Source organism: Ammospiza caudacuta, chromosome 3 (assembly GCF_027887145.1).
Source record: "Ammospiza caudacuta isolate bAmmCau1 chromosome 3, bAmmCau1.pri, whole genome shotgun sequence".
Taxonomy (NCBI): domain Eukaryota; kingdom Metazoa; phylum Chordata; class Aves; order Passeriformes; family Passerellidae; genus Ammospiza; species Ammospiza caudacuta.
The window spans coordinates 45,307,927-45,328,365 of NC_080595.1; the positions used below are offsets into that span (position 1 = coordinate 45,307,927).

The window sequence follows — 20,439 nt, forward strand, 5'->3', positions numbered from 1 at the left end:
TGAAATGACATTCTTAGTAGCTTACCTTTGTATATGTTTGGTCAATTAGAGTTCATTATTCTATCTGCTTTTTACAGTCTTTATACCTCTGTTTTCTGCAGCTTTCCCCTATGTCTTTGTGGTCCATTCCATTTATTTCCTTCTCTGGGATTGGAATGAATTTTATCTGCTACTTTTTGGATGAGAGAATGAAATCATAATGCTGAAAGAAGACATGCCTACTCCAAGCCCTTGTTATTTGCTTCTAGCTTCCTCCTTTTTCACCTCTGCCCCATTTTTTTAGCACTTCTTTTTATTAATCTATTCATAACCAGAAGCATAAACATAAGTAGGGATAAAACTAATTAGATGAAGCTTTCATGTCAGCTATTGCTTCCCTGGCTCTGTGGGTGCTATGGGTAGAGAGCACTTCATGAAAGTTCTGCCCTGTGGGATGCCCTGTGGGGAAGCTGTTCAGCCAAACATGAGGAAATGTGAGATGAGATAATAGAACATATACTCTATGAGTTCCTAAAAGTATTTTCTCTCTCTTCTCCCAGATTCATCATTTTTGCACTTCCATGAATCGGATTGTGACATAGGAGGATCATCGTCCTGTGAATCTATACTTTCCTTGAATACAGAAAAAATTCTGGTATGTTATCAAGAATATAATGTACACAATAATTTTACTAGATTGTTGAAGTTGCAGACTACTTCAGCTGCATAACCAGTTAGAATGAAGTTCAGGGAAATAAATGCAAATAGATCTGTTAATCAGTAGGCATTGCTGCCCAAAAGGCTTCAGTATGAATAAACTCAAGTTGCTCATAGAAGTATTAATTTGTAGGTATCTGTCATGAGTCTTTAGGGTTGTCAACTAATTGAAGCAGATGTTGTCACTGAGAGCTAACCTTCAACTCAATTATTTAACCAATTTATTTTTTGGTTTTGGGGGTGCAGGGCTATGCCTGAAAAGGGGAGAGGTGCATTAGCTTTTTCCCAGATTAGCTTCCTGAGGTTTACTGAAAAATGCATGTAGAAGTAAGCGTAATAACTTCTAGTTTCTACAGAAGTAACACTGTGCAAAGATGAGAGTTAGAGACTTCAGACTGTATTTCACTAAATGTGATACTGACCTGGCATGTGAAGAATATTCTGACAAAAGAAGAGTATTTTTTGGTAGAGAGACCTCAAGAGGACTAGTTTGGAATTTGGGTTTTCTTGCAACGCTACTCTTAGCCTTTTGAGAACAAAGGTTTGATGTTCCATCTTCAGTCCAGTAGAATACAGGTGTTGAAAATTTTCAAATTATTTCCATGTGAATAAGCAAAGTAGCTTTGGCAAATTTTTAGAAATTATTGGCTGAGGGAATGTGTAAACAATATTTTAACTGGAAACAACTTCTCCAGAGGTGGTACTTGGAATTAAAACTACTATTCTGCAAATCCACTAAGCCAATTGTTTGACTTGAATATTCTCCTTAGACTTCATCATATATTGGTCAGAAGATCTTTCCTGTCTAGTCCAACAGTACCAACAATTTTTTCTAACAGTGAAATGTATGTTTGTTAGAAAGAAATTTCCCTGTTAAAAAAACCCAAAAGATTTGTTTTAAAGAGAGCAAGAATTAAACCTGTTGGGATATGGTGCTGTTGCCTATCAATCCCTGCTGCTATGATGAAAATTCTCCTGTTTCTTGAGGACAGAGTGACTGACATTTTTTTTTGTGTGTAGAGTTGCAGGATGTTTAACCTGTACCTGAAATCAGAGTTTGTTGAGGAAGTGTGAAACCACTTTCTCTGCCACCACAACGGTTCTGTTACTCTGTAATGTCAAAACAGATGAAGTAGTGGTACTTCTCTTGCTGTCACATGCAGCTCAGTAATCCCTAGGAAATAATTCTAATGTATTGTGAGATCCTTCTGCTTGGGGCTTATTTTCCAACACCAGTGTGGGATCTGGCTAGATCTTTGCAGACAAAGATGTGTAGATCTGTTTATGTAAATCCATCAAGGAAGAGATTGTCCTTCATAAAAATGTTGTGCTGTTTTTCCTAATATTAAAGACAATTATAGAAGAATAATGTTTTGTAGAGTTAAGTGTTAAGGGTCATTTTCTGAATATTGCACGACGGCCATTGGTGATATGAAAGTGTTGCATTGGTAAATGCATATGCATTGCAATGGAGATTTCGTTTTTTTTTATTGTTACATCTGTTGAACCCTGCTCATTTTTTGTGCTGTTTTATTAATGGTTTTTCTCTATAGGGGAAATAACTGCCATACTCTGTTAGTGTAGAGGTGCAGATATAGGCAGAGTAACAATTTTCAGTGGTATAGTGTAATGTAGAGCTCATACATGACCTTTAATTGCAGTAAAAAATAAAAAGTTTGTAAAATCCATTTGCTAATCATTCTTGTTTTCCAAAACACTAAATTCTTAGAGCAGACCAAATGTTCTCCTCGTTATTAGACACACAGGGCAAAAACTGTGCAATGGAATCTGGCCATTTAACTTTTGCATTTTTTAGGTAAATTAAATGTCTGTGTTGGGGACACAGTTAATGTGACTACTTTTGATTGGACAGGCAAAACAACCTTAAAGGAGAACAGTAGTGGAAACAAACTGTTTAGTTGAATTGAAAGAAAACTGAATGGAGAGAGATGTTATTTTTTCCCCTTCTTGTTTCCTAAAACAGTTTGAAAGACCAATTGATTTAAATGAACATTTTGTATTTTTCTAACATAAACTACTCTGGTAGGCTTACAGCTGTCTATGAAAAGTATTTGTGGAAATAAATAGAGCTGAATATTTCTGCATTTCTGAGGGAGTTGTCTTTGACACTGTTGGTTTCTATAGGTGCATTTTTAGGGAACAGACATCCTAGATAAGACTACAGTTTGAACAAAGTGTAGAACTGATAGAATGTTATTGTTGAAAGGACAGCCTCTTTAGTATGGCATTGTGAAGTTTAGCTGTTCTATATTGATGGAGTGATGCTCTTTTCAGTGTTTATTTTCAGTGTTTTACTCTTCTGCAGTACTCTTCTCTTGCAGGAGACAAAGGAATAATTATAGGGCAAACAGTATAAACTTTCATAAGAAGTAAGGTGTCTTTAAAAGGCCACAAAACTTCACCTTAAGCAAAAGCCATTCAGAAGCATCAGTCCCTGGTAAAATTCTGACAATGTTCTTTCTGAGGTTTGATTACCCTTATGTTAGAGCAGAAAACAGCAGCATCTGACTGAAGAGAAGCTTTTCTCCCTGTGGAAGACTAGGAATGAACTTGATTTCAGTTACCTTAGTGAAATCACATTCATTTTGACTTTGTGTTTTAAGGCATTCTCTTAAGGATTTAAGACGTGGATTTTCTGTTAAATTCTGTGTTGTTGTTTGCTGAACACTTGAAAATATGATATTTTACAGAGTCAAGCAAAGTTGCTTGCAGAACAAAAACGATTTCCATTTGCTACTGATAATGACAACACAAATGAAGAACTGGGTAAGATGTTTTATATAAGGTTTGTGCAGGTGATTGATGTGCTAATTATTAGCACTAAATGTTTTAAAAATTGATGATTGAAGTGATGCATTAACTTCAAATTGATCATAATAAGTCTGGAAATTCAGCAAGTTTCCTCTGGTCTTATAAAGCAAATACTTATCTCTGTTGCTAAAAACCTTTCCTGCTTTCTTCACTAGAATTCTTCACCATGTCTGCTTAAGCAGATGTTCAAAAAGAATGCTGATTAAATCCTTTTTAATATGCTCAGCTACTTCCTGTTTCCATTTTTCTGTGATTATTGATGACTAAAACTGTTCAAACATCCAGAAAATGCTACCAATGCAATATGCTTTCTATGAAGTATAGATCTTGGATCTGTTTCCTGTCTCCACACTCCGCCCATCAAAACTTATGTGCAGCAGGAAGACTTTCTGAATTATGTCCTAGGCTGCTACTTGAAGTTTTTTCAAAGCACACTCGGCACAAAGAAATGGGAGCATTTCTAATAAATGAGCAGGAAATACTTTCCTCAGGGGACTCAAAAATGGAGTTGCGATGCTTCTTCAAATAGAGGTATTACAAGGTAGCCGAGAGATTGTTGAGGATGTGTGTCAAGGAAGGCAGCAGACCATCTTTTGTGTAACAGCAAAGAGAGATTTTAATCCCCTCTAATGAATTTAAAATAATTAAGAAGGTTTTTTTCTGGCTTAGTTTCTACCTTCATTAATTTATCCAGGAAAATCTGGGGGCTTAATCTTTTTTAATATTCCTAGACTACCTAGCTCTATGTTCATAGAATCCTGCAAAGAATACTAAGCTTCTATTTAGATGAAAATATCTGGTACTTCTAGCATCTGTTCTGTAGACTTGGAATAGTCTGCTAGAAGGTCTCTTTCCTCATGTTTGGCATGTAGGCTGGCACCTATCTACCCACTTTAGTCCAAGGATGTTGTGGTGTGAGGAGCCTGGTTTGGTCCTTCTTGTTTTTGCATGTTGTTTTTAACTGTTCTGAGGAGAAGTAACACAGAATGTATGGGGCCTTCTGAAGGAATGTTGAGACTGAAATACTTTGGCTAATGGGCCATTGTTAACCATTAGATTTTTTCATAATGAAGTACTTGTAGTTTTGTAATATTAAAGATTAAAAAATCAAGAGGATACTGTTTAAAAGAAGTTGGTACTGTATCAAGTACTAGCTGTCAGCCACTTGCCAGAGTTTTGCAGACAGTTCACAGTTCAGTGTGGCATTTTGCCAAGTATCTTGTATAAACTGAATACAGTTGTTATCAGTAAAGCAACTGAGTGACAATGTAAGTCTTGGTTATCTTGTGTCCTCCAGATTTTTTCTTAACCCTGAAATGGTTGAGTTGACTTTATTTTATGTTCCACTTTTTCTGTGTTCTGGGATTCGAAGCCTAAAGATGATAGTAATAACTGTATAGTCTTGAAGAAGAATGAAATGAGGAAAATTCAAGAGCTCTTCATCCTGTCCTTCCCCCTGGCCATTTTTTTCCCTTTTTTGGTAATCCTGTGTATTTGTGCCGAGTGAAGCTTTTTATGTATTGAGGAGAAAGCTTATATTGCACACAAATATTTCCTTCTTCATAATAGAAGTGCTCTGAGTATGAGACAAGCTCTGGATTAAATACACTTCTTATTTCTTTTTCATTGCACTGCCAAAACAATGTGGCTCTGCCTGCCTGAAAGATGTCTGTGTCCTGTTAATAATGCCTTTGCTTTAAATGACTTACTTGTCTCTTCTCATGTTTGAATAAATAATTAAGCTAAGAGGTGCCTCTTCTGTTGCTAAATTCACTGTAAGTGGGGAAAGGTGAAATCTGCTTGTAGTTCCACTGCCAGCTGTTTGAACAAACTGCCTGGGGAAAAGTTCTCTCTAACTTTCATAGCTGTGGTCTTCAAGGTACTGGGTTTTGTTGGCAGTGTAGATAGAGCTTAGTCCAGAGTTAAGAATTGTGAGAGATTAAAACATGCAAAATGAAACAATCTTGAGATATTCAGCTGTCAGAACTGAACTTCAGTCATGCAAGCAAAACTACAGCTTTCCAGTCTTGTGATTTGACTGTGTTTTTATATCTTGTGGAGGTTACAGGAATGTATTTCTAATGGTCTGTTTCTTTTTCAAACACTTGGCTTCTACTTCAAAATGAGGGGATACACAAGAACTTGAAAGCTTTTCATAATTATAACATAGCTGAAGATTCAGTTGTTTTTCAGTTTCTGTTTTATAAATAGTGAAATCAGATTAGTTGAAGTATTTCTAGGTAATTCAAATGAAGGAAAATCTTATTGTGAACTAATAAAGTTTATTAATATGTGCACAAACAAGTAGAAGTTCCCTAATCAAATTGTCAAAAAAACTTAGCCAGGTGACACTTCTGAGAAAGCATCCAGAACTGTTGTATTGGGATCATAGTGCCTTTTCTGATCCTAAGTATTTGAGAAGCAAACATGGGTCCTTTCCTAAAGGACTTGTAAAAAGGAGAGAAAAAGCCCACAAGTAGATCACAAAATCCCAAAAGAGCTCTGAAGAGCACAGTATGAATTGAGTAATTCATGAATGCTAGGTAATGGCTGAGGGAAGTCATGTCATTTTGGTGGCCATTCAGGAATCCTCTGATTAAAATAATCTTCACTGCCATGTAGCAACTTAAACATTTTACAATTTGGTAGTATTTAATAGCTTTAAAAAGTGATTTTTTTCTGTGTTATTTACATTTTTAATGTTTTCTTAGCAATTGCATACGTGTTGATTGGCAATGGCTTGTATGATGAAGCTATACGACATTTTTCAACAATGCTGCAGGTAAGTTTTCTGCTTGGACCCCAAAAAATAACTTAATGAAAATATCCATTGCCACATGTGGCTTTTAATAAAACAAATATTAAATTAAGGATTTTAAAATGAGAGTAATTATTCTACTGTTTGTTCATTTTCTTTTCCATCCAAACGTAAGCATACTGTTAGAACTGGGTGATCAGTATCTTGCTTATTTGGTGAGTATTTTTCTCATCTGTAGGCATAAAGTTTTTATGGCACTTAGACCATAAAAAGCACATGTTTTCAGAGGCCTGACCTCTGCAGAGCTGAAGTTTCTTAGATTGTCTGCTTGTTGTGTAGGATGAGATATTTTAAAGTAGACTTTTTTTGGGTGACAGCATGGTGCCAATAACATGAGAAAAAAAGCCCTGATAGAGATAATTTATTGCTAGTGGCAAGTAACACATTGCTTTCACAGTGATAAATGATTTTGTATGCTGCCTTTGTCCTTTTTCAATGGTAAGAATTTAATTAGTTTAATATATAAATAAAACATAACTAATACTTACGAGTGTTTTTCCTGACCGAAATAAAGAATTCAGAATCTTCTACAGTTAATCAAGTAGGAGGTAGTCACATTTAAAACAAAATCAGCCCCAACAATATTATAAGCTTCAACTAAAGATGATTTTAAAAATACTGCATTTTTATGGCTAAAACCCTGGAACATTCAGAAGCATGGACATACTTTTTCATTTAAACTGTTTAAAGTACACAAATGCAAGCTGGAAGCAATATTGCAAATAATGGCATGTATTTCTTTTAAGTGTCACATGGCTTGTTCTTAAATTGACTGGAAGTGTGGCAATTTAATGGAATTATTCCAGGGAATTTATCTGAGGACAAGAATGTTTGGGGGTTTTGTGTGCTTTTATTTTTATTTGGTTGATAGCAAATAAACCAAATAAAGGTTTTTAGTGATATCTGTCTTTGATTTGCTTTAATGTGAGGATTTTTTTGTACCCTAATGAGAAATCCTGCTTTCAACACCACTGGATTTACATATTGTTTCCTGTGTTTATTTGAAGGAAACTTAATACTTAAAAGGTGAAGATAAGCAAGATACACCAACTGTAGAAAGATTCTGGGAGAAGCATTTATGTGCTAGAGTTCTTCTGCAGTGCCCACATCTCAGTTTAAAGTCTGCTTTAATATCATACTTATGGTATGCCTGAAAGGCTGTAAAGTAATCATGATTGTTCACTCAGTTTTCCACAATGCAATTTTAAATACATATAAAGTGAGCATTAAAACATTTAACTGAATAAACCAGCCTTGCTTAGCCATAGTATTAAGAGTAGGAAGCTATACCTACTGTTGATGTAGCCAAGCATAAACTTGGAATAAGTTGGAGTCTGGCAAGCTGCCAGCACTGATATGCCACGTATTCTGTTGTTTTGTCCAGAGCAGTTTGTTTCTTAGGAAACAGTTTGTTTCTTGGCAGATGTCCCAGTTAAAAAAGACCAGGCCTGTGCTACAGACTTTGTAGGACAGCTGTGTTCCTTGCAGGTGTGAAGGTGGTGATTCCTGCCTGGTTTTCAGGGAAACTTTGCTGTATAGGTATTGTTGTGTTGACAAAACAGTTTTGCTGTATAGTTCTTGAAACTTGTATGGGAAACTGTGGTTGGAGTAAATGACATCAAACAAGAAGTAGATTTACTACGTAGGGTGCATCCTTACGTAGTAAGTGCCCAAGTAGGAAAGTCACAAAAGTTGGTTTGAATTTTACAGAACTATTTTAGTAGAATACCTCTGGTTTTAGCTGCTGTCTGAATATAAATTTCATCAGGATGTCATAATATCTTGCTCCCAAATTTTAAATCTCAAATTTAAATTGCATGGAAAATAAGCTTTGAGTTGCCGAATTGTATGTTTTTTATCAGTTCAGTGACATGAGACAGAAGTTACATAATTACCACTAAGGTTACAACTATTGCAATGGGTAACAGAGTATTCTAATGAATACTGTGTATTGTAATCTAGTCTAATGTACACAGGGTAATAGTTTTGGTAGGTGGCATGATAACTGCTCTCTGTTTGGCTTTTTTATCAGAGAAATACTCCAGAACAATTCCATTAAATTGAATTGGAAGTTGTGAGCACATGAAAGTATGGACTGTAATACAATAAATTTCTTTGCCTGGTAGCTGTGATTGTTCATTGCTTACTACTTTAGATCAGCTAAAATTAAATACATATTGAAAAACCAAAAAACCCACACCACAAATTAATATTTTATTTGTTTAACAGGAAGAACCAGAGCTGGTTAGTGCAATTTATGGACGAGGGATAGCATATGGAAAAAAAGGACTGCATGTGAGTAGATAATTTTTTAAATTAATATCTGATTGAATTATTTGAGTCTGAACTATCAGAAAGCCTGTAATAGGAATAACTAGACTGATGAGAATGTGTTAAGTACACCCCAAAGTCTTTGTGCTCCTCTGTTTCATGAGGAGTCTGTCCCTTGGCTGGTGCACTGTATGACATGGAGGGATCTAGCAGATCATGCTGTCAAGCCATGGGTGCGTTTGCTTTGTGAGACTGTGGAAGTAAAGCTGCACAACGTAAGTGTGCCAAAGGAGGAGATTGGGCACTGTTGTGAGTGCTAGATAGTAAGGCTGTGAGCCACAGCTTCTTGAAAGAGTTGCCTATTAAGATAACAGGCAGTATTTTGCCTCTGAGAGAAATCTATGAAGTCCCACTGAATTAATCTCCGTACCTCAGCTGTATTTGGAAATGAAAAAGTCTTTTGCAGCCTGGAAACATTGTCAGTTCATCCAATACAGTGGACTTTGCATTGCTTTTTGGTTGCTTATGCCTCATGATAAGTATACCACTTTGAATTTGTGAAAAAAAATCAAAATTACTTGGTTGCAATACTTAATGCTCGAATAACTTCTTGATCCGAGAGAAATTTGAGAAATTTATGAGTAGACGCTGGTCCCTGTAGGAATTTGCGGCCAGTTGAATCATGGTTGAATAGTTGCTAGAGTTCTAGAAGAATGAATAATTTAATAACTCCTTGAAAATTTTCTTTTTCAGAGTGTTTAATTATCTAGGGATACTGTCAAGAGCTTGAGGTCCCTCATATTTGCTTGTTTTTAACATAAATGTGAGTTTGTTTTCTTGGTTTAGCTAGGTGCTGATACAGTTTCACTTGGTAAAAGTTTTTGAGTGACACCTTCAAGATACAAAGATGATACTAAGCACAAAATTTCTTTGCTTTGAGAAAAAAAAATCAATGGAATCTAATCTAGAATGTGCTGTATAATTACTTAGAATTTTTTTCCAATGAAGTAATTACTTCCATCCTATTGATTAACTACTTAATTGAGGACAGTTTATAATTTTAGATAGGCAGGATGCTGTTGGCATCATCCCATTCATCAGTACTACTTGGCTTAAGTTGCAGACAGTGCTGATGACAGCACTGGTGGGTATGAGTGTTCCTGTGTGTTGGAATTCATGTGGGAGCTTGAACCAGCTTTGCTGCCAAGCAAAGTAACTCTGGAGCTATAAATCTAATATTTATTCACAGAGTTACTTAATAAATTATTAGAGGTACAACATAAAGATTATGTGTAGAAACAAAGTTCAGTTTCATTGTTTGTAGCAGACGTGGTTTTTTCCAGCTATTTGCAGAATAATGCATCTTGATGTTTTTACCAAAGATGTGAAGAGCTTTTAATATCAACTGTTACACTTTCAAACACTTAGCCAATCTAGTTGTGCTTCATCTTGAGAATATATCAGTCTAAGTGTGCACAGTTGTTCACCTTGTTTATTTTTCTAATTTCCAGGATATGAAAAATGCTGAACTTGCCCTGTTTGAGCTCAGCAGGGTGATTAGTCTAGAACCAGATCATCCTGAAGTATTTGAACAGCGAGCAGAAGTGAGCATTTTTTGTGTCTTCTCAGACTTTAGGAGAAGTTGCAATTATACTGTGTTTCCAGTCATATCTTAACTGACTTAATGCCTAAAGCTTGGTGTTCTGTTCTCCTTTCTTTTAAAATATACACATTTCCTCTCAAACAGTGTAATTTGTGGAATATTTAGTTTTAAAATAAGACACAGACCATATAGAGTTATTTTAGCCAATGGAACTGCATGTATTATGTTGACATACTATATAACATGATCATTTGTGTTTAAGTTTTTTTATGAAATTAATGAAAATATCACTTGAACCTTACTGTTTGCACCTTTTGTCACCTTAGTAAATCTGCAGTGAATACTAATTGTTAAAATACCAAATTTTTAAAAAATTTAATGTTCTGGGTTTATATTTCTGCATGTAATTTAAAAATCATTCCAACCCACATGTATTTTTTATTTTAAAAATCAAGTTTTGTTTTACTAACTACGTTACAGAAAATGTTAAGAGTTTTAAGAAGCAGCTTTGTAGACAAACCAAAAGTATAAATATTATATTACAGTATATAGCTATCACTGTATAGTGATAGCTGCCATAATATTCAGAGTTTTAATGTTTTTAGTGATCTCTTAGCACATTTGTGAACCTTGATCTAAAAATGTGAAGGACATTAAAATAATTGGAAATGGACCATTTTCCATTGGGGGAATGTTTTTTTCAAATTAGGTTGTGGAGGATACTTTAATTACATTTTCGTTTAAATATAGTGAAATGACTTGAAATTGAGTATTTTACTTTGATCGACTTGTTTTTGGTTTGGAATACAGGATTTCTGAATATGTGGTGATGTTCATGTACACTGATAGTTTTGAGAAAAATTCTTCCAGATTTACTCTTTCATAGGGATTTAAAAGCCATAATTACTGACATTTACAGTGGAACTTTCCAGCCTGTTCTAGCAAATACAATTACTCTGTTAAAGCTGAACACGGAAAAGAATAATCTTCTATTTCTAAAACAAGTCCATTCAGTCTGTCTGCTCTAAACTGTATTTTGGTTTTGTACTCTTAGATATTGTCCCCACTAGGACGAATCAGTGAAGCATTATCAGATCTCACCAAAGCTATTCAGCTACAACCATCAGCAAGGCTCTACAGGCACAGAGGTACCCTTTACTTCATATCTGAGGTTAGTGGAGTTTGGGGATTCTCTTTGGCTTTGGTTGTTTTGGATGTTGTTCATGATTTTGTTGACTTCTGTTCTAGTTCTTAATTTTGTTCTAGAACTTCTTTCCTATTTAGTTAAAAAAACCCAAACCAATCTAATAACAAAAGCCCTGCTTCTCCTGTAGCTGCTTTCTGACAGTTCATGAAGTTTTCACGAGTATTCACGAAGTATTTCATTGACAAATCTATTTAATGCTGAGAATCAGAGGACAAGTACCTTGCATGCACACCTCAGATACTTTTGTGTTTGAGGAGTAGGAAGTAGATAAAGACTTTGACTTGATTTATAAACCTGGAGTTAATTAGTATTGATAAACACCAGTCTAAGAAGGAAAATACTTACGGCCAAGGCAGTAAGTCTTTTATATACTTAAAAAAACACTTCTCACAATAAACAAAAAAACCCTACAAAAATGCTAACATCCCATTTTGCTATGTGATCTGTGTGTGGTGTTCTTAAAGCTTTAATGTAGAACAAGTAGCTTTATCTTCAAAGATTGTGTGAATACTAGATAGCTGATTTCCTGCTTGATTCTTTTGATTTTACTGTTTGCCTCCAGCTATTTTTCCATTTACTTTACTATGTTTTATACAGTACTTTCTGTAAAAGTTGGAAGTGTGTTGTGCATTCTTTAATGTTCTGATTGGTAATTGATAATCATTGCTGCTTAGCCATGAGACTGACTTCATATATTAAACAAAATTCTGTAGTTTACTTTTATGGAAATAAAAATGCATATTCCTCTTTATTTGTATGGTGTTTTCTGTGTCATCTGAAACCTTCTTTATCATAGGATTATGCAACAGCCCATGAAGATTTTCAGCGCTCACTGGAACTGAACAAAAATCAGCCTATAGCTATGCTTTATAAAGGCTTAACCTTCTTTCACAGAGGACTTCTGAAGGTAAAGCTATATTAAACAATACTTCATGTGGAACAATGCCCTTTATTTGAAATTATTTCCATAAAACAGTAGAAATGTCATTGGTGTTGATATATCTATTTTCTCTCACATAAGGAAGATTTTTAAGGTAAGCGAGTGCAAGCAAAACAAAAAGATTCCATTATATGATTTGTAAATACTGCAGGTCTTGTTGAATCTCATTAGGTCAGTGATAATAGGCATGTTCAAGGATAATGCTTTGAAAGATATTTGTACTTAGCACCTCTGCTAGTATTTGTATGATTATGTTCAAAAATTTCAAAATTAAGTAGAGATTTCCTAAGTTTTAGGAAGGGAAGAGGGATGAAGAAGAAATTAATTTTAAACTCTTTCTTGAATGAGCTAGGGAGTAATAAAGGAAAGTGCTGGTAAAGCCTTGCATTTATGCATGTTTATTTCAATCCTATGTTGTTTCTGGAAGGCTGATTTTTAACTTGAGGGAACATACTTGCTCCTTCAGTTTCTAAAATCAGCAGGGAAGTAAGTTCATCCCATGTCTTCAAGTTTTCACCATTTCTAACTCAAAACTTCTCTCTCTTTTAGGTGCAGTAATATTGCCGGTTTCTTGTTTGTAAAGTATTTAGAGGTGTTGCTGCCATTTTCCAGAGGAGAGAGTAATTAGACAAGTTATCTGAAATCCTCAGTTGGAAAAATTAAGATGCAATGGTGTGATTCCTGAATTCAGTAGTGGAAGCTGTCTTTTTTGTTTAACCTCTGATAACAGCTTGGGGTTCATTAAGGGTTGTATGCAGAATCTGGAGGCAACCCAGGAGTCTTGAGTTTCAGCCCACTATCTTTCATAGGCAAGCACTATTTTTTTAATCTCTATTTTTTTTTGCAGTCCACTTCCTCACTTTTTTAGTACCCAAGCAGGTATTTTTTCCACAGTCTCACTGTATGCTGTGAGAACATCAGACTGTCATTGAACTTTTATTGTCTGTGTCTTCTTGCAGTAAGAAGAGACACTTACAAATAATAGTCTGGATTTCTGATTTTCGTTGTAGGCAACAGAGACCCCAAAAAGTGATGGTGAAAATCAAAAGCTGACTGGAAAGTTGACAAAAATAAGTGCTGTCTCAGTTAGCAGAATAGAAGCAAAGTTTTCTTCTTTCTGATACACAGGTCAATACATTTCTGTATTGCCACATCCTTCTCCCCAGTTTCTTTTCTCAAAGGAAGCATTTTCCCTCTCTGATGTTCATGTTCGGAGATTATCACTGACTGGTTTTTCATTCCCAGGTACACCTTAGCTTCCAGTCAGATTCAGGCTGCCTTTTAAAGGAAAGCTATGCCATGTGTTAGGTTTTATAAGGCTTGCTGAAAATTGAAGATTGGGGTTGAGGGTGGATTTGTTCATTTTTGGGTGAAAAGAGATTTGTTTGAATCACTGGTTTTTGGAATAATAATCTTGATTTTAAAACTTATCTATAGGATATGAGCCTCTCTATAGTTGTAGGTGATTGTCCTACATTTTTGTTCAGCGGGTATTTTTGTGCACATTGTAGTGCTCAGAATATATTTGATAGTTTTTTTAAACAAGAATTTCTAAAGTGACTAAAGATACCAGTAATTCTTTACTTACTGCATCAAATTTATTGCATTGAAGACTTCAAGATACTTTCCAGGCATTCCTTTGTAATATAAAGTAGTTGATTATTCCATCCTTAATTCTAAGTCTCAGTATTGAATATTCCAGTTTGTGTAGCCACTCTAGTTAAAAAAGCTGAGTTCTTAATCAGATTCTTTGAAGAGGAATATTTCTTTAACCACATGCTTATATTGTTAGCTTTTGTTTGTATTACATTGTATTCCTTACAACAGCAATAGCAGTGATAGCAACACTACACGCTGTTGTGTGAAGATGATCACTTACTCTGTAATCCCTAAAGAGAATGTTTCCAACTGAGACAATAACAAAGAATGCAATAAGACAATTAAAGGCAGAGTGCAGATTTGAAGGAGTCTTTTGGCCTCCAAAACTTAAGAGGTGTATTATGAATGAAGAAAGAAGGCTGTAAGGAGAGACTGCTTTGCTTTTGGGAGCAGACTGTGCTTTGAAAGCAACTCTGAAGGGATTTCATTTCTGAACTCTATTAAAATGCTAAAAGAATTGCTCATTCCCACTGCATATTAGACAAAGGAATTTCAGCTAAATCTGTCAGTACTGTAAAGGATGTTTTGGTATTTCATTTATTATGTAATAATTTTTACTCTATAGATTTTGTAATAAATTCGTGCCTCGTTTGTTCCTTCCAAAGCTTGTGATATATAACCATAAATTCCATAGCTAATAACTGCTGAGGATGCTGAAACTTAATGAATGTAGTAAGTTACAGATTTTTCTGTTGATTCCTTTCTGTAGGAAGCCATTGAATCCTTCAAAGAAGCTCTGAAGCAGAAAGCAGACTTCATAGATGCATATAAAAGTCTTGGACAAGCCTACAGGTACTCATATTCTGAAGTAGTTGTAAAGTCATTTTTTCATCTGGTTGTGTTCTTTAAAATGCACTCGAAGTTTTATACATTTATTACAAAGTTGTGCAGAACCAAATGTGATATTTGGTAGCTCCAGCAGTTGGTATGGCTATGTCAGGATATGTTCAATATAAATAATTTCTATGTTTGCTTTGTATTTTTAATTTAGTCCCTGGGAGCTCTTTGAGTCTCCCAGACACAATGGTTAGCTAAATGGCAGTTTTCAGTAAGATGTGTTTTAAGTATGCTAAATGATTTTAAAATGATAGAAAGGGTTAATATAACATGAGCTATAGCTGATAAAATCCTGCTTCAAATGTAGTGGCTTTGGTGTTCATGCATTTATTTGAAAGTAAAGAGCTGTGGTTAATCACTATTCTGCTAAAAATTCTTCTTGGCAAATGTATTTAAAACTAGTAAATCTTGTTTGTTTTTCTTGACTTGCTCTTTTTTGAATTACTGAACTAAAAAACTATGATAAACTAAATTGTATACTATTTCTATTTTAATTTTCTCATGACAGTTTCTCTGTGACTGTTTTTACTGTCTGCTGACATGTACAGCTGTCCTACACATGGAATAATTCCAGTCAGTAAATTTTTAGTTAGTTTCAGTTTTCAAACACCATATGCTTTCTTCTTACTCAACATTTAAGTAGTTGGTAAATTTTTAATAACATTTTTGTATTTTAAAAGTTAAAAAGTCCTCTCAAAGATAATTTTTTTCCAAGAATGCTTTGTGTGGAAGTTTTATTTACTATTTTTAGTTTCTGAAGAAATGCCTTAGGTATGTGTTTTTATAGTTTTAGTGTCTGCTGAGGATTTTGAAGATCTGTGCTCTTGTGGGGTTGTATATCAGAGTACATATTTCTGGAAGTAACAAACTGTGCAGCTGTTCTTTCATTGCCACAGGAGAATGGTTGCAAAATTTCTGCTTTTGTTATAGAAATTTTGCTTTAGTACTTTGTTTCTCTTCAATGATATCCCCTTTGGACACGTTAAAATCACCTTTAACAATTTTTTTTTTTGTCACTTTTGCCTTCTGTATTTTTCACTTTCTGTCTTCTGGAATCACCTAGAGAGCTTGGCAACTTTGATGCTGCTACAGAGAGCTTCCAGAAGGCATTACTGCTGAATCAAAATCATGTTCAGACATTACAGCTCAAGGGAATGATGCTTTATCATCATGGTAGCTTAGATGAAGCACTAAAGAATTTTAAGGTAAGCAGGCCCTAAGTAAACACAAAATTTACATGTTTTAACAAGGTCTTGTATTCAACAAGTGCAATAAAACGGGAAAATTTAAAAGTTTTTCATTCTGAGTGTGTGTGCATCTGAACTAGAAGTATTCTTTTCTGAATCTGTCTTAAAAGATAAAACTTAACAGTTTGTAATTAAGAATGTGATCTTGGTAAAACTAAAGTGGCTTCTTTAACTGTTTTCTGTGTTTGTAAAGCCAAGCGCTAACTGAAATATTTTATTTTTCTTTTTAAACTGGTAATTGTGTTCTTGCTGATACTTTGACTTGAAACTTAAAGTTTTTTCATATTGGTAAAGGTAAAATGTACTAGTCTGTAATTTTCAGCTGAAAATAATTTACAATGTTTATCTAACTTTTCTAGAGTATTTTCTTCTGAAAAATTCAGCATATGTTGTGATTCATTGTGCTTGCAGAAATTTTCATATTGCCAAAATCTTGCCTATCTCTACTGGCATTAAATAATTGCCTTATTTGGAGACAGAACAAAAAAGGCAGATGTTATTTGTATGCCCATATTCTTAAAACAAGGAATGAAATAAGATCCCTTTCCAAATGAGTCTGTGCTTATCCCAGGGAGAACACTTTATGTGCATCATTACATATTCACCTTCTATAACCCAGTTTGTAGATAGTGATGTAATTGAAAAGGTACTTCAACTTCTGAGATGGAGAAGCTCTTCTAAAAACATGTAATTACTAGAAGAATTGGAGCATTCATTTCTGAATCATAAACGGGAATTTGCTGTGTGTTTAACATACAGTAAATAGCTGACTAACATAGAAGTGTACTAATGCATGAAGTAGTGAAGAGACGAATGGGGGAAATGACAGAAGAGATGTGTATCTATATACTTAACCCAAAATAATTTGCAATATTGTCAGTATATTTTGCCTAATTTCACCCAGCTTACATTGAGCTAATATTGTTAGAGCAAAGTATGCAAAGACATATTTGCATTGACAAGGTTTGGGTTTCAGTTTTTTTCCCTTTTTATAAAGCTGAAAATATTTTTTCTTAAATTTGCTAGCAATTTAAGTGCTCAGCAGCATTTGAAAGAAAATGATGATGGAAGTGGATCTTAATAATCAATAAGTCTTTTCACATGTCTTGTGGCCAGACAGGTTGGATTATTTGAAGATGGTCTTTCTGTCTCTTGCTTTATGGGTGCTTTGTTCCTTTAATCTCCTAGAGATGTCTTCAGCTAGAACCATACAATGAGGTGTGCCAGTACATGAAGGGTCTCAGCCATGTTGCAATGGGACAGTTTTATGAAGGCATAAAAGCTCAGACCAAAGTTATGTTAAATGATCCTCTACCAGGACAGAAGGCCAGTCCAGAATATCTGAAAGTGAAATATCTCCGAGGTAAGCTGGAATTATTTGGGTTTGTAAAAAATTTTCTTAAATGCTTCAAGGACGCTAAAAGTGTAAGCTTGCTTGTAATTATGGTCATTCTAGAGAAAACAGTGTACATTCTCATGAGCACTGTTCACTATGGATGTTAAGAAAAAGAGACACTGATTCGTATTGTTCATACATGTAAAAACTAGATCTAGAAATGGAATATACATTTTTATATAAATGTAGACTGTTGGGATACTTGGTTGGAAAGTACTTATTTCTGTCTTGGAAATTGGCTAATAGAAAAATGATATTGTCTAAAAATAATGACTATTTAAGTCATGTTGTTTAACTGCCAAGCATATAACCTGGTTACTGTTTTTGTGTAATGGCATAAGTAAACTGATTATGCAAACAGTATTAATTTTATTTCTTTCCTTCAGAGTATTCTAGGTATTTGCATGCACATTTGGATACCCCTCTTACAGAGTATAATACTGATACAGATCTTCCTGGAAATTTCAAGGATCACTGGGCCAAAAATCTTCCTTTTCTTATAGAAAATTATGAAGAACAGCCAGGGTTACAGCCACATATAAAGTGAGAATTTTTATTTTTAAAACTTATTTTAAATGGGGGGGGGGGAAATCTGCCATTGAATTCAGTAAGACTGAATTAATTTGAGATATTGCATGTAACTGCAGCATACTATGTATGTTCAGTGGGCTGGAGGAGGAGTGAGTGTTCTTTGTCCTTTAAAATGTTTCTCACACAAATGGTATTGATTTGTAAAACACAGATTTGTTTGCCAAATGCTTTCAGGACTTTTATAACCAAGCTATGTCTGATGCATGTTTTTCTCCTCTGTAAGAGATGTGTTATTTCAGAATTTCGAAAGCTATAAGCCTGATGTGCAAGAGCTCATATGTGTAGCTGATCATCTGGGTTCCATGATGCAGTATGAGACACCAGGATTTCTTCCCAATAAAAGGATACATAGAGGTATACTGAAAATGTTCTGTAAATTTGAGAGGGGGCAGGGGAGTCAGTGTGATAATTGAATGCTGTATCTTTTCTGTCTGCAAATTAGGTTTCTTTCAAATCAGATAGAAACTTTACAATAATGATTGACCTAGCTGAGCACTGGAAATCAGGATCTCCCAGACTTTTTGATGTTGTCCATTCTATTCCTGTAAATATATTGCTTTCCCACTTCAGTTTCCTGTCTGTGCAGCACTGAGTATTTGGCTCTAATTGGTTTTCTGTTTCTGCTGTTGGTACCCGTGTCCTCATGCCTCACCTCAGCAATGGGATTGGCCACTCTAGAAGTAATGCAGGCTGTGCAGCGGACTTGGGCAAACTCCAAAGTTCGGATGAATGGGAAGACCAGGCTGATGCAGTGGAGAGATATGTTTGATATTGCTGTGAAGTGGAGAAGGTAATGGTCACAGAGGGCAAGCCTGGACTGGTTGTCATGATGATCAGTGCTCCAGGTAACCAAAGGGCTGCAGTCATGGACAAGAAAATGAACACTAGCTGCCGCTCTATAACTAGAAAAGTTCTGATAAAAGGATGGGTGTAGTTCTGATAAAAGAAAAGGAGTACACTTCTGAAAATACTCCATTTTTTTTCTTCTATAAAGGAGGGGAAAAAAGGTATAGCATTTTCCAGTTGAAGCAAAGCTATGAGACCATAGGATCCATTGCAGCTAAGGCAAATAAAAACTAACAGTTTCAACTCCAGAAACATCAAATGTTTGAGTTGTATGGTTTTTATAAGAAAAAAAACTGTGTTTTGGGAAAAATTCTGTAATCTCTGAATTCTAGTTTTTGCCTAAATTTTTTTTGTCTGTGAAAAAAGCTTTATTAGAAATATTGCATGGATTGAACTGTGTGCCAGTGTTGATGTCCTTTGTCTTTGTAGGATAGCTGACCCTGACCAGCCTGTGCTTTGGTTGGACCAAATGCCTGCCCGCAGCCTTAGCAGAGGTTTCAATAATCACATTAACTTAATCAGGTATGAGAGTTTTACCAAACAGCATTCCCACACACTCTAAGGGATTGCACCAGAATTGCCAGCTCTTTGTGAAACAGCATTTTACGAGGTTGAATGTGTATGTGCTTACTGTTTTACTTTAATATTCATTTTATGATTCCTGATGGAACATTTGGGATTTGTGCACAGTTTTCCCTTACGACATTTCCTCTTTTTCCTGAATTGCAGTTGTATTACTGAGTTGTAGCAGTGTGTAAAAAGGATCCAGAATATACATATTTTCACATGCTATTTTTAATTCCCAAGTAACCTTAAGTGTAAAAATTTTATTAAGTTTATCATAGTTGTAATTTTTGTCAATCCTGCTTCTCAAAGGCAGATTGAAACAATGCTGTTCTATTAGTTTTAATAGTGATTTACAATGGAGAGGGAAAACGGTTCTCATACTTGTTTTCAAGGCAGGCCAAAGTAAAGCAAAAATCATGAAATAAGTAACCTGTGAAATGTAACGGTTGCACTTCCAAATAAAGATAAAATTTAAAAGATTCAACCACTGTTGTACGTTCCATCTTCTCCCATGCTGCAAAACTTTGTAGTCATGACAGTGCTACCCCCTTTGAAGTGGTACAAGTGTGACAGACTCGATGTGGCAACATCACTGTCAATCACAGGAGCAGTGTGTTTGTGTAAGTAAATATGTAGCCAGGTTTCATCTTAATCCACCCCCTCCTAAGAAATACTGAATCTTTGATCTGTCATTCTGCTTTTATGTGTGTCTATCTCTTTGTTCTTTGAGAAGCTGTACTGAAAAAGAAGAATGAGGGAAACAAAGCCTTCTCAAGAATTATTTCAGGCAGAGAAGAATAGTGATGTTCTGATGTTCATATGCAGAGGCTCATGAGGATTTGTCCTCACTCTTCCTTTCAGTCTGTGGAATGGACCCTAGCAGCCTCTCCTTTACTTGGAGTGGTTAATGCTGCATTAAACTCCAGTGC

The 20,439-nt window shown here is 35.1% G+C and overlaps 1 protein-coding gene across 1 annotated transcript in view; it reads left to right on the top strand.

The window, feature by feature from the left end:
- TTC13 (tetratricopeptide repeat domain 13) overlaps positions 1 to 20,439 on the top strand; it is a 39,729-nt gene that overhangs the window by 3,258 nt on the left and 16,032 nt on the right. The window contains exons 2-15 of the mRNA XM_058801780.1: positions 540 to 634; positions 3,408 to 3,483; positions 6,240 to 6,310; positions 8,576 to 8,641; positions 10,129 to 10,221; positions 11,275 to 11,391; positions 12,224 to 12,334; positions 14,736 to 14,818; positions 15,927 to 16,068; positions 17,299 to 17,473; positions 17,893 to 18,049; positions 18,321 to 18,451; positions 18,755 to 18,887; positions 19,373 to 19,465. Of these exons, the coding sequence (XP_058657763.1) occupies positions 540 to 634; positions 3,408 to 3,483; positions 6,240 to 6,310; positions 8,576 to 8,641; positions 10,129 to 10,221; positions 11,275 to 11,391; positions 12,224 to 12,334; positions 14,736 to 14,818; positions 15,927 to 16,068; positions 17,299 to 17,473; positions 17,893 to 18,049; positions 18,321 to 18,451; positions 18,755 to 18,887; positions 19,373 to 19,465 (1,543 nt within the window). The remainder of the gene's footprint in view (positions 1 to 539; positions 635 to 3,407; positions 3,484 to 6,239; positions 6,311 to 8,575; positions 8,642 to 10,128; positions 10,222 to 11,274; positions 11,392 to 12,223; positions 12,335 to 14,735; positions 14,819 to 15,926; positions 16,069 to 17,298; positions 17,474 to 17,892; positions 18,050 to 18,320; positions 18,452 to 18,754; positions 18,888 to 19,372; positions 19,466 to 20,439) is intronic.